Source organism: Coregonus clupeaformis, chromosome 1, assembly GCF_020615455.1.
Source record: "Coregonus clupeaformis isolate EN_2021a chromosome 1, ASM2061545v1, whole genome shotgun sequence".
Taxonomy (NCBI): Eukaryota; Metazoa; Chordata; class Actinopteri; order Salmoniformes; family Salmonidae; genus Coregonus; species Coregonus clupeaformis.
In genome coordinates, this window is record NC_059192.1 from 75,182,808 (window position 1) to 75,210,434 (window position 27,627).

A 27,627-nucleotide genomic window follows, 5' to 3' on the forward strand; every position below is an offset into this window, starting at 1 on the left:
GTATGCTTCAAAACTGGCTTATACTCTTATATTGTATCCTGATATATTGGAAATGTAAAGCTATAACTACATTTGATTAGTTCCCATTCAATTTGAAGGTTATGGGTTTGCACAATAATCAATTGTCTTGTTAAGTGTGTTTAATGAAATCAAATGTAATGTAAGTCTTCTTAGGAACTTAGTGTCTATAATACATTAAAAACATTGTCTGTTCTGCCAATACAATAATCAAATTATCATCCTCTGTCCTTGACAACAGTATTCACTCAAGTCAATCAAACACTGATAAAAAATAAATAAACACATACTTTTTCCAAAATCAAAGCCTCACTTCAACACAGCGGGCTGCGCTGGACCTTGGTGTTATTAACACGGCAGCTCTTAAAGTCACCTTGGCCTTTCATCGACTGGACGGTCCTTCAGTCCGTTCCTCATATCACCCTGCCCTGGCTGATGACAGAGCCTGTCCACAGAGGTGAGTTTGTCTCACCCCTTTGTCCATTGTCTGGGGTGAGGGTAGGCCTGTCACCCATGTGCGTCTGTGTGCGGGCGGAGGGAGGGAGGTCTGGAGAGAGAGAAGTTGGCCAGGTGTATCGCTGAGTGTCTCAGTGCTGGTCATGACCACAGCTCGATGCAGATAGCTGAGAGAAGGGTGAAGTGAGAGTGAGAGAGGAGAAGTCACGGTACGCAGGATGGTGAGGTGCTGGAAACGCTCAGAAACGGGCAGGTTGGAGGACTCACAATGCATGGTAGGAGTGGGATTCATCTGTACCTCTCAGTGGTGCTTTAAATGATCTGTGGCGAAATTAGGATTCTTTAGTTGTGGTGATGTTATTTGTGCTGTACTCATAGAGAGTATAGGTGTTGTCATTTCCGCTGTAGCAAATGTGTTGTTGAAGTCAACAATATTGTTGAATTTGAGAAACAGTCAGACACCCACCCAGGCGAGAATGACTATGTAGATTGTGATAAGCTGTCGTTGTGAATGGTCTCCTCTCCTCAGGACGAGGGTCCAGCAGTGTCCCGCCGGTTCTCACACAAGGCATTCTGGGTGACTCTCAGTGCCACTCTCCTCCTCGGCATCATCGCCCTCAGCGTCACGGGGCATCTATGGCTCAGACAGACCGACGCAGAGGTAGGAGACACAACTCACATCTGATTCATCTGACGGAACGCGGTGCTTTGTAACTGGCATTTAAACTATGAGTTGCTGTAGCCCAATCAAACATAGAAGCACACGACTCTAGTTGATGGACAAACTATTCGCTCACACTTGCACAATCACAATGTTGATAGTGAGTTTACATTGAGTAAACCTATCCCTCTACTGTAGTCTTTACAGGTTGTCAGAATCACAGTTCCGGATCAGACTGGAACCCTGATCAACCGATCAGCATTGGTGGACAAGCACAACAACCTGGTGACCTATTCTGTGACCTCACAGGCCAACCACACCTCCACCGTGCTCTTTGATGTCAAACATGTAGGAAGACTTTTCTTTTTGTTTCGAAAGTATATTGAACTGAGACTAGCTGCAGTGACCTTTCTATTTGTATGGCTGTTTCTTGTTTCGGTTTTCAACAACACTTCACTGAACTGACTCACGTTTGTGCAGGGTTTGATATGTTACAAGCCTGAGAACCAGGATACTTGCTTCCTGCGTAAAATGGAGAGATCAGATTATGAAAATGTGCACTCCTTCCTCCAGCAATCAACGCAACAGGTAAAGATGGTCACTCTTTCAATTTATAACAGCGTATGAAACATACTACTTTGGATTTCACGTCATATGAGTCTCAGTTACCATGCAGAGGAAATATGTCCTCTTGGGACTTAAATTGGCATGGCAACAACTAAAGGGTATGCCGAAACAAACTACTGTGTCAGCCACTCTCAAAAACACCTAAAACACAGAACCAACCTTTGTTTTATTGAAGCTGAGGTGAGTCACTGTTACTGCTAATGTGTGAATTGGCAGCAGTGGTGGATCATTGGAAGGGACTCATAGCTTAGTGCCACCTCTGTTTCCCTCTCCATGCCCAGCCAGACCCTAATGGATTTAGGGGTGTTGATTTTGGCATCCCTCTCCTCTCCCAGTCCAGAGAGAGAGGGGGAGGGGAGGCAATAGACCCAACAGGGCCTTACATGCTTATATTGTAGTGAGTCTCTCCAGGACTGAATTCCTCAGGGCATCTGATCCTCCTAGCCCCCTCTCTCCCCTGGATCCCCTTACAGGTTGGGACAGCAGTGAGGCTCAGACCTGCACAATGGCCACTCTGTCTGGGGACTCCTGGGTTTGTTAAGGCTTCGCTGTGCTGGAGAAATAGGAGAGACTATGGTTGGTTAGCGAGGGAAGGGCCAGTCTGACAGTGGACGTCTTTTAATGAGGTGTGCTTTTTGGTTATGTGTGGTCAATGTCAATGGTCATTACAGAATTGGATGGGTTGCTTTTATGCTGTGGTACTGTGTATCTACAGGGCCATGATGACATCTAGATGTGTCCTTGCTGGCTATTTATTAGTTATTTTACTTAATGAGATGATTACTTGCTCATATCAGATTGCATTATGGTTATCTAATTTAGGCCTAGGCTAATTCATTTATTCACAAGAGCTTGTGTATGATGAAGCTTCTCATGTCATTAGTTAATTAACTCATAGTGAAGGGCCACTGTGCAGCTGGACTCATTCAATCATTCATTGGTTGTATAGACTTTAGTTACATACATAGAATAGCTGGCTCAAAAGAGAAATATGCCAAAATCCTAAGTGTTTGTCTTTTCTCATACTATCTGATAGAAACAGTCGTTTGTGTCTGAGTTCTGACTCGCATGGTATCAAGTGTCTCATAGAACTAGACTTGAGCATCAGAACCACTGGTTGTGGTCATTCAGCGTCTGATTTACTGGATAGACTTCATCCACATAGAAAGGCTGGGCCTTTCTGAGGTCAATCTCTCTGTTCTGCAGCAAAATGCTCTTTAGAGTGGAGGGAAACAGGTTGTTAGAAGGTTCCCTCAGGCATAACGGCACTTTAAGTGGTCCCTTTCGGACTCATCAATAGTGTAAATGGTGCAATTACTAAATGGCCTTTGTGCCAAATGAGAGACCAGAGCTGAGACAGAATGATGCAGGGTTGAGCATATAACCTGGCAAAGACCACTGAAGTGATCTAATAAAGATACTGCATTATAATGGCAGCTTGAGTTTGTCTGCCAAAGCTCTTTTTAACTATTCTATCCTTACATCTAATCTATTGTTATATCTAATCTATCTTAATTTACACCATTTTTATTTGTTGTTACTTATTTGTCATTTGAAAAACCATTGAGGTGACTTCACAAGCAGTGCAATCATAACTCCTCTGGTGTACATGTTGCTTTTTCTCATTCTCAATAATAATAATGTGTTCCTACAATTACAAATGTGTTCATCTCCTGCCAGGAGAGCCTGTTGGTGTTGTTGGGGAATGAGACCCAGAGACATACAGAGTTTCTGGGGGTGATGGGGGGCAGTAAAGTGGACATGTCCACCCTGGAGGAGCCTCTACAGGCCCTGTGTCAACACAGCTCCATCCACTGGACCAGGAGACAAGACGGTGAGACTACCACCCTTTTTCACATCATTAGCTACATGCTAAATACACATTCACTTGCCTTGGCATTTATACAATGACATAAGCATTAAAGATGAAACTGTGAAGCGTTTTATTTTAAAGTGGATCAAATTTTATTCAATTCTGGTATAAGTCAATAGTCATAATTAATACAAAGCAAAGACCATGGGCCCTTTTGTTAAACAAGTTCCTTGCTCCCTGTCTGTGTGTTGGCAGATCTTTCCAGAATAGAACAGCTCCTTGCTCCCTGTCTGTGTGTTGGCAGATCTTTCCAGAATAGAGCAGCGTGAGAAACATAATCATAAACTACGTTGATGTGTGACCTTTACAGTGACGCAGCAGTAAATAAGGAACACAACCTTTAGGCTGAACTCACTGCTATGCCAACTGCTAGCTAACTATAGCAGGTAGCTCACTAATACAGTATCTAACTCTTACTATAGCAGAGAGCACTGATAGCCAACTATTTAAGAGGATGAATTTGCTACTCTGAATCCATTAGCAGGCGGTAGTTATGACTTGCATACATTGGGGTTTTGTTGGTCTTTTCTAGCAAACTGCCTGTTCACTAACAGACCCTCTCCCCTCTCTCTCGCTCTCTGAAGGTCCAGGTAAACAGCGTCTGGTCTACTTCTGTATAGACATCTGCTTCCCTAGTAACATCTGTGTGTCTGTCTGCTTCTACTACCTGCCGGAGTGACCTGCCATCCATCCTCTCTCAGGCAGAACATTCCAGCGCTGATCAGGGAAACAAAGTGCTCCTCCTCATCCCTGCTAAGCCACCGGAGCGTCGCCGGCTCCAAAAAACACTGAATAAAACCGGGGAACAGGAGACGGCGTTCACTCTCAATACTGCAGCCCCTGCTGCTGCCACCTTAGTCCCTTCTATGCTTCCGCTCCAGTCCTTTCCCTTCTGAGAGAGAAGCAACAGTAACAAGCTGTCAAGTTTATCTGCAGACTACCCTCGTCACCTTTCCTTAATGTTTAATACATTCCCTTGTGGCAGAGTTTTCCGTTTTTTGTGCTTGTACTGTAACTCACTGCAGATGAGTCATCATGTGTGTAACCATTCCTGTTTGCTGGAATGTCTTAATGACTTGATCCCTCCAATAAACAACTGTTGTGTAAACTAAATTTTTTAGGGTACTAAAAAGAAAGGAAATAGAAAGATGCTAACGTTTCACATTAAAGAAACAAAGCCTCCTTTGTTAGTTCCAGGTATGATGTATTAACAGAGTATCAAGACAAAAGCACCACACAGTAAATGTTTGTTACTGGAATTCATCATATCCTCTACAGTCACACATGGGATGCAGTCCTCTTATATCCTGTACAGTCACACATGGGATGCAGTCCTCTTATATCCTGTACAGTCACAGGTGGGATGCACTCCTCTTATATCCTGTACAGTCACACATGGGATACAGTCCTCTTATATCCTGTAGTCACACATGGGATAGAGTCCTCTTATATCCTGTACAGTCACAGGTGGGATGCAGTCCTCTTATATCCTGTACAGTCACAGGTGGGATGCAGTCCTCTTATATCCTGTACAGTCACAGGTGGGATGCAGTCCTCTTATATCCTGAACAGTCACAGGTGGGATGCAGTCCTCTTATATCCTGAACAGTCAAACGTGGGATGCAGTTCTCTTTTTCAAAGACTACACTTTTGAGACCTTTCACCTTTGATTAAGTTATTGAACTTAAATACATGAATCTAGCTATGGCCCATCATTTGTCCAGGTAAGGAAACTCCTCGCCCAAGCTATAAGACAAACAAGGCCATAGCACTCGCTCTCTGTATCCCCAGACTGTTGGAATGTAAAAACAGCCCCTCCCCTTTCTCAGAACAAATCATCAAAAGCTTTTGTGCAAGCAGAAGCTGTGAGACACAGACAGACAGGTGGATATTTATCTATAGTCACAGAGCTTCGCTGTGAGACAGACAGCAGTGTGGATATCTATCTACAGTCACAGAGCTTTGCTGTGAGACATACAGAGACAGGTGGATATTGAGCTACAGTCACAGAGCTTCGCTGTGAGACAGACACAGACAGGTAGATATTTATCTACAGTCACAGAGCTTCGCTGTGAGACAGACAGCTGTGTGGATATTTATCTACAGTCACAGAGCTTCGCTGTGAGACAGACAGCTGTGTGGATATTTATCTAGTCATAGAGCTTCGCTGTAGAGTAGCTCCTTCTCATCAGCCCAGCACGCTGTCGTTGAAGACCAGACCCACCACAGCCTTCTGATGGCCGCTGTACTCCCTCTTAATCTCCCCAGTCTCCACACACCACAGCCGTGCCAGGTTGTCAGAAGAGGCTGCAAGGCATACATCACACATTTACTCATCGGTCCTTTAGAGCATACGTCAGAACTGCCCAAAGTCAGTTAACTTAATCTAGCCACACTAGGATGGAAGTCAGTCCCTTTCCAACTGCAAAAACGATCACTTACTCTAGATCAGGGCTCTCCAACCCTGTTCCTGGAGAGCTACCCTCCTGTAGGTTTTCGCTCAAACCCCAGTTGTAACTAACCTGATTCAGCTTATCAACCAGCTAATTATTAGAATCAGGTGTGCTAGATTAAGGTTGGAGTGAAAACCTCCTGGAACAGAGCTCTCCTGGAACAGAGCTCTCCTGGAACAGAGCTCTCCTGGAACAGAGCTCTCCTGGAACAGTACTAGATAAAGTGTAAATACACAACTAATTTAGTAATGATTGTATTATTACCATAATACAACACACAGGAAGGAATGTAGCACTGACATCTCCAGAGAAGACAGTCTCACATCCAGCCTCGGGACGTCTCTCCAGGGTTGTTACTCTTGATACTCAGCTCCGTCATCAGAGAGAAGTTAGATGTTGTCCAGATCTTACACATCTGGTCTGCCGAGCAGGTCGCCAGCAGCCTGTGAGGAAAGACACAGTTAAGTCACATACCTAAACTATACAAGACATGCAATCAAATCTGACTACTACAGATTAGTATATGTTGTATTATGCACACATTCCTTCAAACGTGTGTGTTGTGTGGTGCACTCATGTAGAATCAGGGCTGAATTTGCAGCGGAGGGAATAGCGCTTATGAGCGGGGATCTTGGTTTTGGGGATGAGCTGTGTCACCTCGTCACCTATCCCTCCTGCCAGGTTCCACACGTAACAGTTTCCCTGTGAGGTGGAGCGAGATCACAATTACTACACTGAACAAAAATATAAACACAACATGCAACAATTTCAAGATTTTACTGAGTTACAGTTCATATAAAAGGAAAATCTGTCAAATGAAATAAATTCATTAGGCCCTAATCTATGGATTTTACATGACTGGGAATACAGATATGCATCTGTGGGTCAGAGATACCTTTAGAAAAAAGGTAGGGGTGTGGATCAGAAAACCAGTCAGTATCTGGTGTGACCACCATTTGCCTCATGTAGCGTGACATCTCCTTCGCATAGAGTTTATCAGGCTGTTGATTGTGGCCTGTGGAATGTTGTCCCACTCCTCTTCAATGGCTGTGTGAAGTTACTGGATATTGGCGGGAACTGGAACACGCTGTCGTACACGTCGATCCAGAGCATCCCAAACATGCTAAATGGGTGACATGTCTGGTGAGTTTGCAGGCCATGGAAGAACTGGGACATTTTGAGCTTCCAGGAATTGTGTACAGATCCTTGCGACATGGGGTCGTGCATTATCATGCTGGAACATGAGGAGATGGCGGTGGATGAATGGCACGACAATGGGCCTGAGGATCTCGTCACGGTATCTCTGTGCATTTAAAATTGCCATCGATAAAATGCTATTGTGTTCATTGTCCGTAGTTTATGCCTGCCCATACTATAACCCCACCAGCACTCTGTTCACAACATTGACATCAGCAAACTGCTCGCCCACACAACGCCATCTGCCCAGTACAGTTGAAACCGGGATTCATCCGAAGAGCACACTTCTCCAGCGTGCCAGCGGCCTTCGAAGGTGCGCATTTTCCCACTGAAGTTGGTTACGATGCCGAACTGCAATCAGGTCAAGACCCTGGTGAGGACGACGAGCATGCAGATGAGCTTCCCTGAGACGGTTTCTGACAGTTTGTGCAGAAATTCTTCAGTTGTGCAAACCCACAGTTTCATCAGCTGTCTGGGTGGCTGGTCTCAGACGATCCCGCAGGTGAAGAAGCCGGATGTGGAGGTCCTGGGCTGGTGTGGTTACACGTGGTCTGCGGTTGTCAGGCTGGTTGGATGTACTGCCAAATTCTCTACAACGACATTGGAGCGGGTTTATGGTAGAGAAATGAACATAACATTCTCTGGCAACAGCTCTGGTGGATATTCCTGCAGTCAGCATGCCAATTGCACGCTCCCTCAAAACTTGAGACGTCTGTAGCATTGTGTTGTGTGACAAAACTGCACTTTAGAGTGGCCTTTTATTGTCCCCAGCACAAGGTGCACCTGTGTAATGATCATGCTATTTTTATTTGTATTTTATTTATTTCACCTTTATTTAACCAGGTAAGCCAGTTGAGAACAAGTTCTCATTTACAACTGCGACCTGGCCAAAAAACAACAACAACACAGAGTTACATATGGAATAAACAAAACGTACACGATCAATAACACAATAGAAAATCTATATACAGTGTGTGCAAATGTAGTAAGTTATGGAGGTAAGGCAATAAATAGGCCATAGTGCAAAATAATTACAATTTAGTATTAACACTGGAGTGATAGATGTGCAGAAGATGATGTACAAATGGAGATACTGGGGTGCAAATTAGCAAAATAAATAACAATTTGGGGATGAGGTAGTTGGGTGGGCTAATTACAGATGGGCTGTGTACAGGTGCAGTGATCGGTAAGCTGCTCTGACAACTTATGCTTAAAGTTAGTGAGGGAGATAAGAGTCTCCAGCTTCAGAGATTTTTGCAGTTCGTTCCAGTAAATTGCAGCAAAGAACTGGAAGGAATGGCGGCCAAAGGAGGTGTTGGCTTTGGGGATGACCAGTGAGATATACCTGCTGGAGCGCATACTATGGGTGGGTGTTGCTATGGTGACCAATGATCTAAGATAAGGCAGGGATTTTCCTAGAAGTGATTTATAGATGACCTGGACCCAGTGGGTTTGGCGACGAATATGTAGTGAGGGCCAGCCAACAAGAGCGTACAGGTCACAATGGTGGGTAGTATATAATAATATGCCATTTAGCAGATGCTTTTATCCAAAGCGACTTACAGTCGTGCGTGCATACATTTTTGTGTATGGGTGGTCCCGGGGATCGAACCCACTACCTTGGCGTTACAAGCGCCGTGCTCTACCAGCTGAGCTACAGAGGACCACATATGGGGCTTTGGTGACAAAACGGATGGCACTGTGATAGACTACATCCAATTTGCTGAGTAGAGTGTTGGAGGCTATTTTGTAAATGACATCGCCGAAGTCAAGGATCGGTAGGATAGTCAGTTTTACGAGGGCATGTTTAGCAGCATGAGTGAAGGAGGCTTTGTTGCGAAATAGGAAGCTGATTCTAGATTGAACTTTGGATTGGAGATGCTTAATGTGAGTCTGGAAGGAGAGTTTACGGTCTAACCAGACACCTAGGTATTTGTAGTTGTCCACATATTCTAAGTCAGACCCGCTGAGAGTAGTGATTCTAGTCGGGCGGGCGGGTGCAAGCAGCGTTCGATTGAAGAGCATGCATTTAGTTTTACTAGCGTTTAAGAGCAGTTAGAGGCCACGGAAGGAGTGTTGTATGGCATTGAAGCTCTATTTAATCAGCTTCTTGATATGCCACACCTGTCAGGTGGACGGATTATCTTGGCAAAGGAGACATGCTCACTAACAGTGATGTAAACAAAATTGTGCACAACATTTGAGAGAAATAAACTCTTTGTGCATATACATTGTGCATATACATATGAACATTTCTGGAATATTTTATTTCAGCTCATGAAACATGGTACCAACACTTTACATGTTGCATTTATATTTTTGTTCAGTGTATATTATGTATTAGAGTGTACAGTCCAGTATAACATAATTAACTTGTTAAGCATACTGACCGAGCTATTGACTGCTGCCATGTAGCTGGCGTCAGGGTCGATGTGGACTGAGTTGATGGACACATCTGGTTCAGGAATAAGCTGCTCATTGTGATCAGTCTTCAGATCCCAGATATGGATCACACCGCTCTGGTCCCCAGCCTGGAAAATACACAAGCCCGATTGAGAATCAATTAGATACAATAAGCAGAGTTTAAAGAAGGCAAGGATTAGCCTAGGTGTTTATCAACAGTTACAGTACAACGCTGACAGTACAGTCTCAGTAACAGTGCACCCTCTAGTGGTGGCATATATCGAATCGCTTTTGAGACACTGATTTACCTGGTTGGGATGAAGACACACAGTTGATGGGAGCATTGACCTGAAAGATCCTCTGGCATTGCAGGTTCCTTGACCTTGTACCAGAGCAATGTTCAGCTTGGTGAGAATGCCATAACAGGCAGACAGACAGGCAGGCAGACAGTATCATCAACCGTACCTCTGGTCCCAGATGCGAGCCATGCAGTCCTCTCCTCCTGTGTACATCCAGCAGCCATCCTCATGGAAGCCCACTGATGTTATGTTCTTACTGACACCATCATAGTTTATGACTGGGTTTGGGTTGTTGGGAGTTTAGATCATACATACGGATGTGTTGATAACCTTAGGAACAGAACACAAGACACACAGTCAAGTCCACGTTAATGATGATGATAATTATGATGAGTATGGTTTTGCATATTTTATTTCTGCACAAACCTGCAGCTGCAATCATACTTCTGTCGGGAATAACTTCGAGGCAGTTCACTTGCTGAAAGTTTTGGTTAAGAAAATAATTAAAGGTAGCTAGCTATAATCATTGTGCAACAACATCCCTATTAAAAGGTAGCTAGCTATAATCATTGTGCAACAACAACCCTATTAAATGTAGCTAGCTATAATCATTGTGCAACAACATCCCTTTGAGCAAAATACATATTTTCAAAGTATTGTGCTCACTGGGATGTTCACAAAAATATCTCCAATGAAGGCGACTTGGAGCACTTTCTAAGTTGTTACGACAAACAACGACTGGGGGTCTAGAAACTAAATGAAGGCTAAATCAGCAAGAAAGGTCTGTCTTGATGAATTTGTGTGAAACAGGTGAAGGTAAGGATACAGAGTCCTGGTGCTGGACTGTTCTGGTTCAGATGCCGCTGTGGGCCTGCCAGAACCGCACTGTGTGGTCATATCCAGCGGTGGCTAGAATCACCGGGTCACTCCACACCGTCCCCTGGACCTGGTTCACGTTCATGCTTGAGTGCAGGTATGTTGTCACTGTCAAACGAGCGATAAACAGCATCAAATATTAGAGGCATTGAAGAGCAATAATGCCAGTGAACAATAACTTTCTATCACTGTTATTTAACGTTAGCTAACAAGTATTTCTGACTCTCCAGACGTTAGCCTAGGTAGCTTTTTTAGTTCTGGTCCATGCGCAAGTAATATCGCGCATCAACCAGAGCTACATTTTGTTTTTCTCCAGCACAGTAGTAACATCTTTACTTGGATGAGTTTCTAAAGTATTGTAACGACCCTGTATTGTGTTCTGTGTTCATGGATGTGTTATCGTTCTCATGGGTACTAGCAGGGGTTAAATATGCCAGGACAGATGGAAAGGTTGGGGGGTATGATGGGTAATCCCGCGGGATTTTGGGAATGATTAAATAGGGGTTACGGTCTCATCTCTCTCTTCTGTTCGGGACCCTTGATTTGACATGTTCTATTTGTGTATGTTTGAGGTTTAGCGGCGTGGGTTGTGGCCTGAACAATAGCCCATTTAGGAATAAACCTGTGTTCTGCCTGTACACCTGGTGCCCGTCTCTCTTTTACTTTATGACGCCCGCTGGGTCATTACATTGGTGTCAGAAGTGCTTTCGAACGACGGGATAGATCGAGATTAGGCGAGTTAGCTGTTTCAGTATAGGCCGTGGTTAGCTTTAGCGTGACTCGCATCTACGGTCAGGATGATCGGGCGAGGCGGAAAGTTAAGGAAGAGTCGGACAAAGTGGCCGTTGTGGGCTCGGGTGTACCCGGTCGGGAGGGTCAGGCGATGACGGCTGTAGAAGAGCTGGAGAGCCACATGGCGGGAGTTAAATTGTCAGTCAGCAAGATGGCAGAACGGGCGGGTTTTCCTTCAAACCGCTCGACCAGAACAGACGTCACGGCGACGGAGATATCGACGTCACCGCGTGCGGAAATGGCTGGACCTCCTTATGTAAACAGAGATGGCAGCGCCCTATTGCCATTAGCCACGGTAGCGGCTAAACTCCCAAAGTTCGATGGACAAGGTAAATGGGAAGTTTTTTTTCACTCAATTCGAGTTGTTGGCTAGAGCCGGGAGGTGGTCTGACGAGACGAAAGGGTTACAGCTTGCCCTGAGCCTGTCAGAGGAGGCGTCGGAATGCCTGCTAACGCTAGCCCCGGACGAGAGGGGCGACTACGGTGCGCTAGTGGAGGCATTGGGGGGCCGTTTCGGCAGCGATGCACAGCCCAACATGCTGCGGATTGAACTGAATAACAAAAAGAGACTTCAGGGGGAATCATTAAAGGCGTTGGCAAGTGATATTCTGAGCCTGACCAGGCGGGCTTATGCAAATATGTCGATTGGGGTGCAAGACGAGCTGGCACGGGACAGTTTCATTAGAGCGCTCTCCCCCACCGAACTGGGTAAGCATGTGCAGATGTCGGACCCAGCATCTCTGCGGGCTGCAGTGGAGATAGCCAGGAAGAGGGAGCTGATCTGGGGTGAGGGAGTGAGAGTGGAGGTTGCCAGTCAACCAGAGGTGAGAGCAGCGGCGGCCGGGGTGCTGGGGGTCACCAAACCAGAGTGGGTCGACGAGTTGGGAGGGTTAGTCAAGACCGCTTCGCTTGTCATTGAGAAGGGCTCCAGACAACATCGCAGTGTCAGCTCAACTTCCATTGTCTGCTGGGGTTGTGGCCAGACTGGCCACATTCAGCGGGAGTGTGGCAGATTCTCCAGTCAACAGGGAAACGACAGCGGGTTCTCGCGCAGGGGGCAGCGCGGGCCCATTCCTCCGCCCCCGAACCCACAGTAAGCAGAAGATGTACCCAGCAGTGCAGGCAAGAGGGTGGGGACCTGCTTCCCCAGGGTGTAGCGGCCACCGTGTTTCCTAGTCCGGTAGTTGTGGTGGGACGTACCACCATTGGGGACTTCTGCAATGTCATCGTCAAGGTAGAGGGGGTGGAATGTTTGGCCCTGGTCGACACGGGCTCTACAGTAACCCTGGTGAGACCAGACATACTACCTGTTGGGGTGCGGGTGGAGCCGACCTTTGTCCAGCTACGGACTGTCACGGGGGAGCTAGCCCCATGTTAGGGAAGTGTCGGGTGTCTGTGACTGTGGGGGGAGAACTGTGGGGTGTCCGGTGTGGGTAGCAGCGGTACAGGACCCCTGTATACTGGGAATGGACTTTTGAAAAACTGTGGGGCTCAGTTGGACTTAGCTTCGGGCACTTTGAGGCTGTCGGGGGGCCCACAGTGGGAATGTCGCCTACGGGAGGGCCAGCAGGGGGCAGGGCTGTCCCTCCGTCTTCCTCCAAGCTTGCCGAAACTCCACTGGTCGTCCCGGCTGCTCCCTTGGTCGTTGTTCCATCCCAGCAGCTGTCTCCGGCGGCAACGACCTTCACTCCCCATAATGGTGCAAGCACAGGCATCCCAGTAGCCCAAAACACACTGGCTCCTTCACCCCATCAGCCCGACGGGGGAAGGAGGAAGTTATCGACGCCCGTTGAGGCTGTGTGGCTGAAAAACTGTCAAGGTCTGGACGAGGGACAACAGAGACAATTAAAGCAGCTGCTGTTTGACTTTAAAGATAGCTTCGCTTGGGGGGAAGATGAGGTAGGGCAAACGCACCTGGTTCAGCACGACATCGACACTGGGGACAACCAACCCATTAAAATTCGGCCCCGTCGCATTCCCCTTGCCAAGAGGGAAGCAGCAGCCACAGCTATTGCTGACATGTTGCGGGCTGATTTCATTGAGCCATCAGATAGCCCGTGGTCCGCGCCGGTCGTCATGGTGCCTAAGAAAGGGGGTAAACTTAGGTTTTGTGCGGACTACAGGGGCCTAAATTCTGTCACCATTAAAGACTCTTACCCCATACCGAGGATCGATGAGTCGCTAGACCACGTCAGAGGGTCCTCGTGGTTCTCTTCCCTTGATCTGCGCAGCGGCTACTGGCAGGTGCCCCTCTCGCCTGGGGCACGTGGAAAAACGGCCTTCTCCACGGATAGGGGCCATTGGCAGTTCAAGGTGCTGTGCTTCGGGCTTTGTAATGCTCCTGCCACCTTTGAGAGGCTCATGGACAGAGTGCTGGCGGGGGTTCCGAGAGACGAGTGTGTCGTGTACCTAGACGACATATTGGTACATGGCACGTCGTTTGAGGGGGCACTGGGGGCACTTAGGCGAGTGCTGGAGAGGATCTCGGGGCGGGGCTAAAATTACACCCGGAAAAGTGCCATTTCATGCAAAGAGAGTTGGCGTTCCTGGGTCATCAGCTGGGTGGTGAGGGTATCAGCACGTTGCCAGACAAAGTGGAGGCTGTGAGGGGGTGGCCAATTCCAAAGGAAAAAGAGGAGGTTAAGAGCTTCCTGGGTCTGGCATCCTACTATCGTAGGTTTGTGAAAGGGTTTGCGGGGATAGCAGCTCCTTTGAACCACCTTCTCAAGAAGGACACTGTCTTTCAGTGGACCGAAGAGCACCAGCGGGCGTTTGAGGCCCTCAAACGTGCCCTGGTGGAGGCCCCTGTCCTGTCCTCACCAGACCCAAACCGTCCGTTTATTCTGGACACCGATGCAAGCAATGAGGACTTGGGGGCCGTGCTGGCTCAGCGTGGTTCTGACGGGGAGCACGTAGTAGCTTATTACAGCAGAACTTTTGATAAGGCTGAAAACGCTACTGCGTGACAAGGAGGGAGCTTTTGGCTGTCGTGGCAGCAGTACGCCATTTCAAGTACTACCTGGGGGGCCTGCCGTTTGTGGTGCGGACGGATCACTCCGCCCTGCAGTGGCTTCTCTCCTTCAAGGAGCCAGAGGGTCAGATCGCCCGCTGGTTGGAGGAGCTGCAACCCTACGACTTCCAGGTGGAGCACAGGGCCGGCCTTCGCCACAGCAATGCAGACGCCTTGTCCCGCCGCCCGTGTGCTGAGGACGGCTGTGGGTACTGCGCCAAACGGGTGGAGCGAGAGAGGGAACTGTGCATGGAGGAGGGAGTCACCGCCACGGTGAGTCAGCTGAGGGTGACAGAGTGCCGGGAGCTTGAGGCTGTGGACGTCGGGGAGTGGAGGCGTCGCCAGGAGGAGGACGCAGAGCTGCGTCCTGTGCTGGGGGTGGGTGGAAGAGAGAAGACGACCGCCATGGGGGAAGTAGCCCCTCTATCACCAGTCACCAAAGGACTCTGGGCTAAATTCTCAGTCCTTAGAGTGGCTGAGGGAGTGCTCCAGAGGGGGTGGAAAAAGCCAGCTACTGGAGAAATGACGTGGCAGGTAGTGGTTCCCAAAAGGCTGCAAGGGAGCGTGTTACAGCAGCTTCACGGGGAGTAGGCGCAGGGCATTTTGGGGTCTCCAAAACGTTAAAGCGCGTACGTAAAGGCTTCTATTGGGCCAGGCACAGGAGGGATGTGGAGGACTTTTGCAGGCAGTGCGATGAGTGTGCTGCTAAGAAAGGACCTCCAGGTCAGTCACACGCCCTCCTACAACAATTCCCAGTAGGGGAGCCCATGGAGAGACTGGGGGTAGACATAGTTGGACCGTTTCCAATCACAGACAGCGGTAACAGGTGGATTCTAACTGCTATGGACTACTTCACCAAGTGGCCAGAGGCTTACGCTCTCCCAGACCAGGAGGCAGAAACAGTAGCTGATGCATTGGTAGGGGGAATAATCAGTCGGTTCGGGGTGCCACAGTCTATACACAGCGACCAGGGGAGAAACTTTGAGTCACGGGTGTTCTCAGAGTTGTGTAGACGGTTAGGCGCGGAGAAGACGCGCACTACTCCGCTTCATCCCCAGAGTGATGGGCTGGTGGAAAGATTTAACAGAACATTAGCACAACAGCTGGCTATCGCTACCTCAAAACACCAGAGAGATTGGGACACCCACTTACCGTTTATTCTCATGGCATGTAGGTCGGCTGTTCAGGAATCGACTGCGTGCTCCCCAGCGCTACTAATGTTAGGTCGTGAGTTGCGCACCCCAGCCGAACTGACGTTTGGCCACCCTCCTGATAACGACGACGGGGTTTTGCCTGGCCCGAACTATGTTCGTCGACTGCAGAACCGGTTAGAAGCGGCTCACACCTTCGCAAGAGAGCAACTCGAGAACGCAGGAATGCGCCAAAAGCGCCACTATGACTCACGCGCTAGGGGGAGGCACTTTGGAGCGGGAGAACGCGTGTGGCTTCACAACCCCACGCGCAAGAAGGGGCGGTGCCCAAAGCTGGACAGTGCCTGGGTGGGGGCCGTGCCTGGTGATAGAGAGAGTGGGGGAGGTGACGTACCGGGTGGAGGTTCCCCCACGGGGCAGGAAGGTGGTGGTCCACCGGGACCGATTGGCGCCCTACAGAGGGAGGAAAACGGTAGGGAATGGAAGTGAGGACTCTGATGTGAGCACACGGGGACAGTCTAGCGAGGAGACTCTAATGCAAGCTGAGCCTGGGACGGGGGCTGCCTCTTCGGGGGTGCTGGAAATGACATTGGGGCAGATGAGTGTTCTGGGGGTCCACCAGTGAGAGTCAAGGGAAGGCACAAGAGACTGATGCGACCTCCGGGTCGTTTTAAGGATTTTGTTTTGTAACCCTAGGGGCTAGGGTTTAGAAAGGAGGGGGGCTATGTAACGACCCTGTATTGTGTTCTGTGTTCATGGATGTGTTATCGTTCTCATGGGTACTAGCAGGGGTTAAATATGCCAGGACAGATGGAAAGGTTGGGGGTATGATGGGTAATCCCGCGGGATTTTGGGAATGATTAAATAGGGGTTACGGTCTCATCTCTCTCTTCTGTTCGGGACCCTTGATTTGACATGTTCTATTTGTGTATGTTTGAGGTTTAGCGGCGTGGGTTGTGGCCTGAACAATAGCCCATTTAGGAATAAACCTGTGTTCTGCCTGTACACCTGGTGCCCGTCTCTCTTTTACTTTATGACGCCCGCTGGGTCATTACAGTATATTAAACAAATCATTGACAATTTAACGTGCAAGAGCGCAGAGAGGCAACTCGTATTGCTATCGCGCGACGGACCACAGGAAAGTTAGCTAACCATTTGGTGGCATGGTCCAGATGACAGCCACACAAATCGTGTATAAATAGCACCAAGAAAAATATATGATCTTACCTTCAAGATGTGTAGTAATGACACATTTTATGTAAAAACAGTAAAGAATACCCTTGCATGTGTTATTTCCGAAAATACTTAAGGGCGTCAAATAGATCCCCACTACAACAAGTACTGTACACTAAGTTCCGGCCTCAAATCTTTATTTGGTACCGGCTAGGTTCTTCAGTCCCTACTGGTGGTGGTGGTCTTCTTCTATGGTATTATGGCAGTCCGCAAACAGACGTTATAGGTGCATGCCGCCACCTACTGTGTGGGGTGAAAACTGGGGAACTTTAACGCAGAAAAACACGGGGAAAAAACAAAAACATACTCATAGTTTGACTTGTACAAGTCATCACCTGCGCAATAAACGCAACAAAATCAACCTTCTACACTTTCAGGATCCCTCAACTGATGAGCAACACTTTATGCAGACTGCGGGGCATCCATTGCCATGTCTTCCACATTTGCTCTCAGTGGTTCAAAAAGTACCCAATTGTCATACATGAGTAAAAGTAAAGATACCTTCAGTGGCGACCCGTCATTCAGGGCATGTTTTGAGCCCCACATTTTTAGCAAAAATCACTGATAGTAGTGGTGGCGCTTGGCTTGCACATGCACATTCAGCACACACAACATTCTATAATATAATTGTGTTATTTGACGTGTCAAATTAAAAGCTTATTTAACGCGTCAAATAGTGTTATGTGACGTGTATCTTTTTTGACACGCAAAGACCCAAACGGTGATCCATGTGCCTCACCCTAATAATTTGGTCTATTTTCACCTCTTAATTTCGCCTACTGTTCTAACTTGGTGGTGCACATGTAGCCTATAACCTGTTTTAGAGAAATGTCATCATCGAATATTGTACAAGCTTTCATTGTCTGCTTATATGCCCCCTTTATTTATCCTACGGTTCTGACTTGGTGTACAGGGAGAACACTGTAAGAACTGCCCATATTCTGAATTCTGTCGCTGTACATTTCAAAAGTGCTGAACAAATAGTTATTTTGACTAGGTCCATCATAGTTCGCTTATTAATGTCTTAATTGATATTACGGATTGCCTCTTATCCTCTTGTTGTCCGTTTATGCCATAGTTTGTACATCTCGATTGTCAGTAGAAACCACATTTGTTTAAGCAAGTCAGCCATATCAGGTATGTGTTTTTTTTTTAAGGCAGTAAATTAGGCTGAATGAACTGTTTCGCTGCCAGACAAGGCTCCGCTGATAACCAGGTGTAGCAGTGGTAAGGTGTCGGGACTGCTGTTGGGACAGCATTATGTAGGCCCTAAAAGTTTGTGGGCACCGTTTGTCTCCGTTATAGTGCAATTAATGTATTGTTTAGTGTTGTGTTGGGTAGTGCCTTTGCTGGCATGCATCCCACTTTCTTTATTTTTTTGTCACACCAAGATTTACATGCTAAAATCGCCACTGGATACCTTTATAGAATATCACTCAAGTAAAAGTGAAAATCACCCAGTAAAATACTAATTGAGTAACTGTCTAAAAGTATTTGGCGCAGTGGTCTAAGGCACTACATCACTGTGCCATTAGAGATCCTGGTTTGAATCCAGGCTCTGTCGTAGCCGGCCGCGACCGGGAGACCCATGGGGCGGCGCACAAGTCGTCCAGTGTAGGGGAAGGAATGTAGCTCAGTTGGTAGTGCATGGCGTTTGCAACGCCAGGGTTGTGGGTTCGTTTCCCACGGGGGGCCAGTATAAAAAATAATGTATGCACTCACTAACTGTAAGTCGCTCTGGATAAGAGTCTGCTAAATTACTTAAACGTAAGTATCAAATGTAATTGCTAAAATATAATTAAGTATAAATAATTTCACATTCCTTATATTATGGAATGATTTTCTGGATTTTTTAAAATGTACGAATAGCCAGGGCACACTCCAACACTCAGACATAATTTACAAACAAAACATTTGTATTTAGTGAGTCCGCCAGATCAGAAGCGGTAGGGATGTTCTCTCGATAAGTGTGTGAATTGGCCAATTTTCCTGTCCAACTATGAAATGTAACAAGAATTTTGGGGTGTCAGGGAAAATGTATGAAGTACAAAGTACATTATTTTCTTTAGGAATGTAGTCAAGTAAACATTTTAAAAATATAAAAACTAAAGTAAAGATACCAGAAGAAACTACTTAAGTAGTACTTTAAATTATTTTTACTTAAGTACTTTACACCCCTTTTTGCACTTGCTTGGGCTATTTGCACTGCCTCTGCATAGGAGACCTGGTGGACAGCCCGTATTCTTGCTACTTCGACCACCTTCACCCTTACAGTGCATTCTTGGAACTCGGGAACGTGGTTCCCACCACAATTGCAGCACAGTGTATCCACGGACTCTTCCACAACATATTTATTCCGTCTGCACACACAGTTCATTCAGCTTCATTTACTGCCTTTTTAAAAAACATAGCTGATATGGCTGACTTGCTTAAACAAATGTGGTTTCTTCTGACAATTGAGATGTACGAACTATGGCATAGGGGAACGATGAGCATTAATGAGCGAGCTAAGATGAACGTAGTCAATATAACTATTTGTTCATGTGGGTTTTAAGGACATTATGAAGGGCAGCTCTGAACAGTTGAAACTGGATTTTAAAGAGCTGATTGACTCTCTGCTAGACACTAACAAAAAAAACATCATATCTGGCCCTGTGCCTTCTCTGAATTGTGGCATTGAACGCTTTAGCAGGATTCTTGCTCTTCACAACTGGCTACGTGATTATTGCAGCTCAATGGGTGTAACTTTTGTTGACAATTTCGATACCTTTTGGAAACAAAACACGTTTTATAAGGAGGATGGGATCCACCCAAATCATTTGGGTTCCTGGATCCTTTCACAGCATTATAAGGCTGCGTTGAGACAATGACTTAGCAATGACCCAAGCCCAGATCAGCTAATCCCTACCATTGTGATGCAGAGTTGTCAAAATGCTTCAGCAAATGTACATTACATCAGTGGCGTCAGTAGTCACAATATAAGTAATCTAATTTATGTCCCTCTAACTGCCCTGAATGCCACCGCTGATCCTACAGCTATTGTGTGCAATAATCATGTGCTTAAGAACCAGATTTATACTGTACAGCACTGATCCGGTGTACCCGAGGAGGCAGTCCACTGTGTGCAGCTCACCCTGCACTAACATAAAGAACATGAGCACATCTACTGCTGCTAAGCTTCCCAGTAAAGCAATAAAAACAAGTAAGAATTCCAGAAGAAAAGTGCTCAAAATAACCCACATTCACATATGTAGCTTAAGTAACAAGGTTCATGAAATCAATAATTTGCTAGTAACAGATGCCATTCATATTCTGACTATCTCTGAAACTCACTTAGATAATACCTTTGATGATACAGTGGTAGCAATACAAGGTTATAACATTTACAGAAAATATAGAAATGCCAATGGTGGAGGGTGTTGCTGTTTATATACAGAACCACATTCCTGTGAAGATTAGAGAGGATCTCATGTTAAATACTGTTGAAGTAATATGGCTACAGGTTCATCTGCCTCACCTAAAGCCAATTCTGGTGGGAAGCTGCTATAGACCACCAAGTGCTAACAGTCAGTATCTGGATAATGTGTGAAATGCTTGATAATGTATGTGATATCAATAGAGAGGTATCATTTCTGGGTGATTTAAATATTGACTGGCTGTCATCAGGCTGCACACTCAAGAGAAAGCTTCAAACTGTAACCAGTACCTGCAACCTGGTTCAGGTTATCAGTCAACCTGCCAGGGTGGTTACAAACAGTACAGGAATTAAATCATCAACATGTATTGATCATATCTTTACTAATGCTGCAGAGATTTGTTTGAAAGCAGTATCCAAATCCATTGAATGTAGTGATCACAATATAGTAGCCATATCTAGGAAAACCAAAGTTCCAAAGGCTGGACCTAATATTGATGTAAAGAATACAGTGGGGCAAAAAAGTATTTAGTCAGCCACCAATTGTGCAAGTTCTCCCCCTTAAAAAGATGAGAGAGGCCTGTAATTTTCATCATAGGTACACGTCAACTATGACAGACAAATTGAGAAAAAAAAATCCAGAAAATCCCATTGTAGGATTTTTAATGAATTTATTTGCAAATTATGGTGGAAAATAAGTATTTGGTCACCTACAAACAAGCAAGATTTCTGGCTCTCACAGACCTGTAACTTCTTCTTTAAGAGGCTCCTCTGTCCTCCACTCATTACCTGTATTAATGGCACCTGTTTGAACTTGTTATCAGTATAAAAGACACCTGTCCACAACCTCAAACAGTCACACTCCAAACTTCACAATGGCCAAGACCAAAGAGCTGTCAAAGGACACCAAAAACAAAATTGTAGACCTGCACCAGGCTGGGAAGACTGAATCTGCAATAGGTAAGCAGCTTGGTTTGAAGAAATCAACTGTGGGAGCAATTATTAGGAAATGGAAGACATACAAGACCACTGATAATCTCCCTCGATCTGGGGCTCCACGCAAGATCTCACCCCGTGGGATCAAAATGATCACAAGAACGGTGAGCAAAAATCCCAGAACCACACGGGGGACCTAGTGAATGACCTGCTGAGAGCTGGGACCAAAGTAACAAAGCCAACCATCAGTAACACACTACGCCGCCAGGGACTCAAATCCTGCAGTGCGAGACGTGTCCCCCTGCTTAAGCCAGTACATGTCCAGGCCCGTCTGAAGTGCATTTGGATGATCCAGAAGAGGATTGGGAGAATGTCATATGGTCAGATGAAACCAAAATATAACTTTCTGGTAAAAACTCAACTCGTCATGTTTGGAGGACAAAGAATGCTGAGTTGCATCCAAAGAACACCATACCTACTGTGAAGCATGGGGTTGGAAACATCATGCTTTGGGGCTGTTTTTCTGCAAAGGGACCAGGACGACTGATCCGTGTAAAGGAAAGAATGAATGGGGCCATGTATCGTGAGATTTTGAGTGAAACCCTCCTTCCATCAGCAAGGGCATTGAAGATGAAACGTGGCTGGGTCTTTCAGCATGACAATGATCCCAAACACACCGCCCGGGCAACGAAGGAGTGGTTTCGTAAGAAGCATTTCAAGGTCCTGGAGTGGCCTAGCCAGTCTCCAGATCTCAACCCCATAGAAAATCTTTAGAGGGGAGTTGAAAGTCTGTGTTGCCCAGCGACAGCCCCAAAACATCACTGCTCTAGAGGAGATCTGCATGGAGGAATGGGCCAAAATACCAGCAACAGTGTGTGAAAACCTTGTGAAGACTTACAGAAAATGTTTGACCTGTGTCATTGCCAACAAAGGGTATATAACAAAGTATTGAGAAACTTTTGTTATTGACCAAATACTTATTTTCCACCATCATATGCCAATAAATTCATTAAAAATCCTACAATGTGATTTTCTGGATTTTTTTTTCTCATTTTGTCTGTCATAGTTGACGTGTACCTATGATGAAAATTACAGGCCTCTCTCATCTTTTTAAGTGGGAGAACTTGCACAATTGGTGGCTGACTAAATACTTTTTTTCCCCACTGTATATGTTGGTTGGTGGTGTGTAATGAGGAGCAAACAGACACTGCACTTGACACATTTATGAAATTGCTTATTCTAGTTACTAATAAGCATGCACCCATTAAGAAAATGACTGTAAAAACTGTTACATCCCTGTGGATTGATGAGGAATTGAAAAATGGTATGGTTGAGAGGAATGAGGCAAAAGGAATGGCAAATAAGTCTGGCTGCACAACCAATTGGCAAACGTACTGCAAATTGAGAAATCATGTGACTAAACTGAATAAAAATAAGAAACTACACTATGAAACAAGGATAAATGACAAAGAATAATAGTAAAAAGCTTTGGAGCACCTTAAATGAAATGTTGGGAAAAAAGGCAAACTCAGCTCCATCATTAATTGAATCAGATGGCTCATTCATCACAAAACCCATTGATATTGCAAACTACTTAAATAATTGTTTAATTGGCAAGATTAGCAAACTTAGGCATGACATGCCAGCAACAATTGCTGACACTACACATCCAACTATATCTGACCAAATTATGAAAGACGTGTGGAAGAGGTGAACCAATTATTGTTGTCTATTAACAATGACAAGCCACCAGGGTCTGACAACTTGGATGGAAAGTTGCTGAGGATAATAGCGGACGATATTGCCACTCCTATTTGCCATATTTTCAATTTAAGCCTACTAGAATGTGTGTGCCCCAGGCTTGGAGGGAAGCAAAAGTCATTCCGCTACCTAAGAATAGTAAAGCCCCCTTTACTGGCTCAAACAGCCGACCAATCAGTCTGTTACCAACCCTTAGTAAACTATTGTAAAAAATTGTGTTTGACCAGATACAATGCTATTTTACTGTAAACAAATTGACAACAAACTTTCAGCATGCTTATAGAAAAGGACATTCAACAAGCACAGCTCTTACACAAATGACTGATGATTGGCTGAGAGAAATTGATGATAAAAAGATTGTAGGGGCTGTTTTGTTAGACTTCAGTGCGGCTTTTGACATTATCGATCATAGTCTGCTGCTGGAAAAACGTATGTGTTATGGCTTTACACCCCCTGCTATAATGTGGATAAAGAGTTACTTGTCTAACAGAACACAGAGGGTGTTCTTTAATGGAAGACTCTCAAACATAATCCAGGTAGAATCAGGAATTCCCCAGGGCAGCTGTCTAGGCCCCTTGCTTTTTTCCATCTTTACTAACGACATGCCACTGGCTTTGAGTAAAGCCAGTGTGTCTATGTATGCGGATGACTCAACACTATACACGTCAGCTACTACAGCAACTGAAATAACTGCAACACTTAAAGAGTTGCAGTTAGTTTCGGAATGGGTGGCAAGGAATAAGTTAGTCCTGAATATTTCCAAAACTAAAAGCATTGTATTTGGGTCAAATCATTCACTAAACCCTAAACCTCAACTCCATCTCGTAATTAATAATGTGGAAATTGAGCAAGTTGAGGTGACTAAACTGCTTGGAGTAACCCTGGATTGTAGACTGTCATGGTCAAAGCATATTGATACAACAGTAGCTAAGATGGGGAGAAGTATGTCCATAATTAAGCGCTGCTCTGCCTTCTTAACAACACTATCAACAAGGCAGGTCCTACAGACCCTAGTTTTGTCACACCTAGACTACTGTTCAGTAGTGTGGTCAGGTGCCACAAAGAGGGACTTAGGAAAATTACAATTGGCTCAGAACAGGGCAGCACGGCTGGCTCTTAAAAGTACACGGAGAGCTAACATTGATGACATGCATGTCAATCTCTCCTGGCTCAGAGTGGAAGAGAGATTGACTTAATCACTGCTTGTTTTTGTGAGAGGTGTCGACGAGCTGAATTACCGAGCTGTCTGTTTGGAATACTGGCACACAGCTCGGACACCCATGCATACCCCACAAGACATGCCACCAGAGGTCTCTTCACAGTCCCCAAGTCCAGAACGGACTATGGGAGGCGCACAGTACTACATAGAGCCATGATTACATGGAACTCTATTGCACATCAGGTAACTGACACACACATACACATGGATGTTGTATTGTAAATATGTGATAGTGGAGTAGTGGCCTGAGGGAACACACTAAATGTATTGGGTTAAATGTTATGAAATATAATGTCATGTCATATTTTAAATTGTATATGGCTGCCTTAATGTTGCAGGACCCCAGGAAGAGTAGCTGCTGCCTTGGCAAAAATACAAAAAATGTGTTCAGCACTTTTGAAATGTACAGCGACAGACTTCAGAACATGGGCAGTTCTTACAGTGTTCTCCCTATACACCAAGTCAGAACCGTAGGATAAATAAAGGGGGCATATAAGCAGACAATGAAAGCTCTTACAATATTCAATGATGACATTTCTCTAAAACAGGCTATACGCTACATGTACACCACCAAGTCAGAACAGTAGGCTAAGTTATGAGGGGGAAAGGGACCAAATTATTAGGGTGAGACACATTGGCTACTAACAGCTTACTACACAACATACACTTAGTATTGCTTTCTTAGCTACAGTATACATATCTCCCTGGCATATTACATCATTTATGCAGCAGCATACAATACATTTTTGGACTCACCGTTGTGCTGTGCTCACTTGAACAGGAAGGTGGTGCCCCGCATTCCTTCTTGTGGGCAAATTTGGTAATGAAACTTTGTCATCAAAGTCTGGCATTCTCTGTATTTATGGTGCTTTCAAGACAACTGGGAACTCAGAAAAACAAGGTCGAATCATGACGTCAGTGATCTTCAGGTCAGAGCTCTAGAAAGAGGCCTGTGTTCCCGACTTGGAATTCCGAGTTGGATGACCGTTCAAAACGTACTTTCCCTGTCGGAGATCGTTTTTTTACGAGTTCCCAGTTGTCTTGAACTCACTGAAGTCTGAGATTTCCCAGTTCTGAGTTCCCAGTTGTTTTGAACCCGGCAGAAGTCATGCTGGATTGACAGTATGGACAATGTATTCAACCTTTTCTGGCCCATGGTGTTGCGTGTGAATGTTTATCCTTTTAAGCTATGAAAAGAGACCCTTAAACCCAGACTTGGACCACACACCCTTTCCACCGAATAGCAGGGGAAGCAAAAATTGTGATTGCTTTGCAACACTTGCCGCTAGCCACTGATTCCTTTCAAACCACTCATTGTTGAATTTGCGATTTCCAACTTGTTGTGTAATGTTTATGTCCAATGAGCACCGATAAGTTTTATCTATAATTTCTCTTCATATGACAAGGATTTTAATTTTTTACATTGTTTGCAAACTGATATGTGACACGTATTAATGCCAAAATAACATGCAAAACAGGCAAGAAATTACGGGTCGCCACTGTTTCTTCCATTCACCATACGGTTCAATGGACTTGCATCCACTACTCCTGGTACGTGGTGCTTTAGATTTTCAGCCTCAATTTCCACCGCGACACCAGAGATGACACCTTTTACTGGTGCCCTGTTCAGAAAATCAAAGCTTTCTACTTCATACTCTGATAATTCCATACCACTCCTGGTCACACCATACCACTCCCGGTCACACCATACCACTCCCGGTCACACCATACCACTCCCGGTCACACCATACCACTCCTGGTCACACCATACCACTCCTGGTCACTTTGATTAACCACCATCTCCTTGACTGCAAATGGATCTCCCAAAAACACATATTTATCTATGAAAAGTACTCCAACAAGGAACAAGGCATTATTAAACCGAGGCCTATCTTCATTAACAACTTTGGCCCGTTTTGCGCCATTTTTCAATGGGACAGTTTTACACTCATTTCCATCAACTTTACTCAACACGCCATCCAACTCAAACAGCGCTTCCGTCATGTTTCTGACCTCGGCCTTCTTCTTCTTCTTTGGTATTATGGTGGTCCGCAAACAAATGTTATAGGTGCATGCAGCCACCTACTGTATTGGCTGTGCATCAGCCTACTATTCTGTAGTATGAATTCATTACACTTTGTGAACAAATTTGCCCTACCAACTAACCCTACACGCACTAAAAGCTACACCACTATTCCACTACTTTGGCCCCATCTGATCCTAAACAAGGCCAGCAGCCTGGGAGGATGGGACACTATTGTTCAAAACACCTTGTAACTCTTCTGCAGTAAAATATTGTCCACCCAAGTACGTCTCTGCAGCTGCCACCACAACATCTATCCTCTGTGATTTACGTTCCATTCCTGTGGTAAAGTTGACAACCAAGGCCGTGAACGCCAAAAAAACAACCTTACTGAAGCACATTATTCCTATCACTCTCTATTGACCTCGGCCTACTCACAGGGATCCTCTTAGGATCCTTCACCCTGGACCCATCTTCCTCTACTACTCTCTTCACTGCCTCAGCATATGACACCTTCTGCACTTCTCTGATGCTGGCAACTTCAACCTGCCTCTCTCACCGGACACCTCTGATCTCCAGGACCATGGGTACCCCTACAGTTTACACACACAACTTTTTCCACCGAAAATGCACATTCCTCTGTCTCATGTCCTCCTGCACACTTCTCACATCTAGGAATCTCCCTCCTACACACTGCTGCCACATGACTATAAGCTTGACACCTAAAACAATGTAATGGGTTTGGGACAAAAGCTCTCGTGGGATTACTGACATCATTACTTGACATTATTTGGTAAAAACTCTGCATCAAACTCAGTAGTACAGACAGTGTCTTCTCGGTTTCACCACTCTCCACCTGGTCTGCGACACCGACACCGGGAATCTTCAACTTCATTTGATCCTCCTCAACACTTAACGCCACTCCAGTTATCACTCCTTTCAACGGCGCCCTGCTCCGGAGAGGAAAGTAAGTCACAGTTCTTGTCCCCAGTTGCATGGTGCGGAGAGCACACTCCCTCTGTACGACAGAAACACAAAAAATAAACACGATTCCACGTCGAGTCACCTTCACCGACCTTACATTCCCCAACCTCTTCTCCACCCAACATATGGATCTGCCAGAAGGCAAGGAAACGTTCTCTCCAAACATCTCACTCCCGCTGGGCTAGAATCATCTTTATCATCATGATGAGGCTCAAACTCTGCGGTCTTCACCGCACCTGC

At 45.7% G+C, this 27,627-nt stretch overlaps 1 protein-coding gene and 1 pseudogene across 1 annotated transcript; one reads left to right on the plus strand and one right to left on the minus strand.

The window, feature by feature from the left end:
- The first annotated feature begins 589 nt into the window (after positions 1–589).
- LOC121576997 (BRICHOS domain-containing protein 5) lies at positions 590–5,663 on the plus strand. The gene is made up of 6 exons (XM_041890672.2): positions 590–749; positions 1,004–1,135; positions 1,334–1,483; positions 1,616–1,723; positions 3,443–3,596; positions 4,220–5,663. The coding sequence occupies exons 1-6, from the start codon at positions 693–695 to the stop codon at positions 4,312–4,314; spliced, it is 696 nt and encodes a 231-aa protein (XP_041746606.1). The 5' UTR covers positions 590–692; the 3' UTR covers positions 4,315–5,663.
- LOC121577013 lies at positions 4,823–17,204 on the minus strand (annotated as a pseudogene).
- Between the last annotated feature and the right edge of the window lie 10,423 nt (positions 17,205–27,627).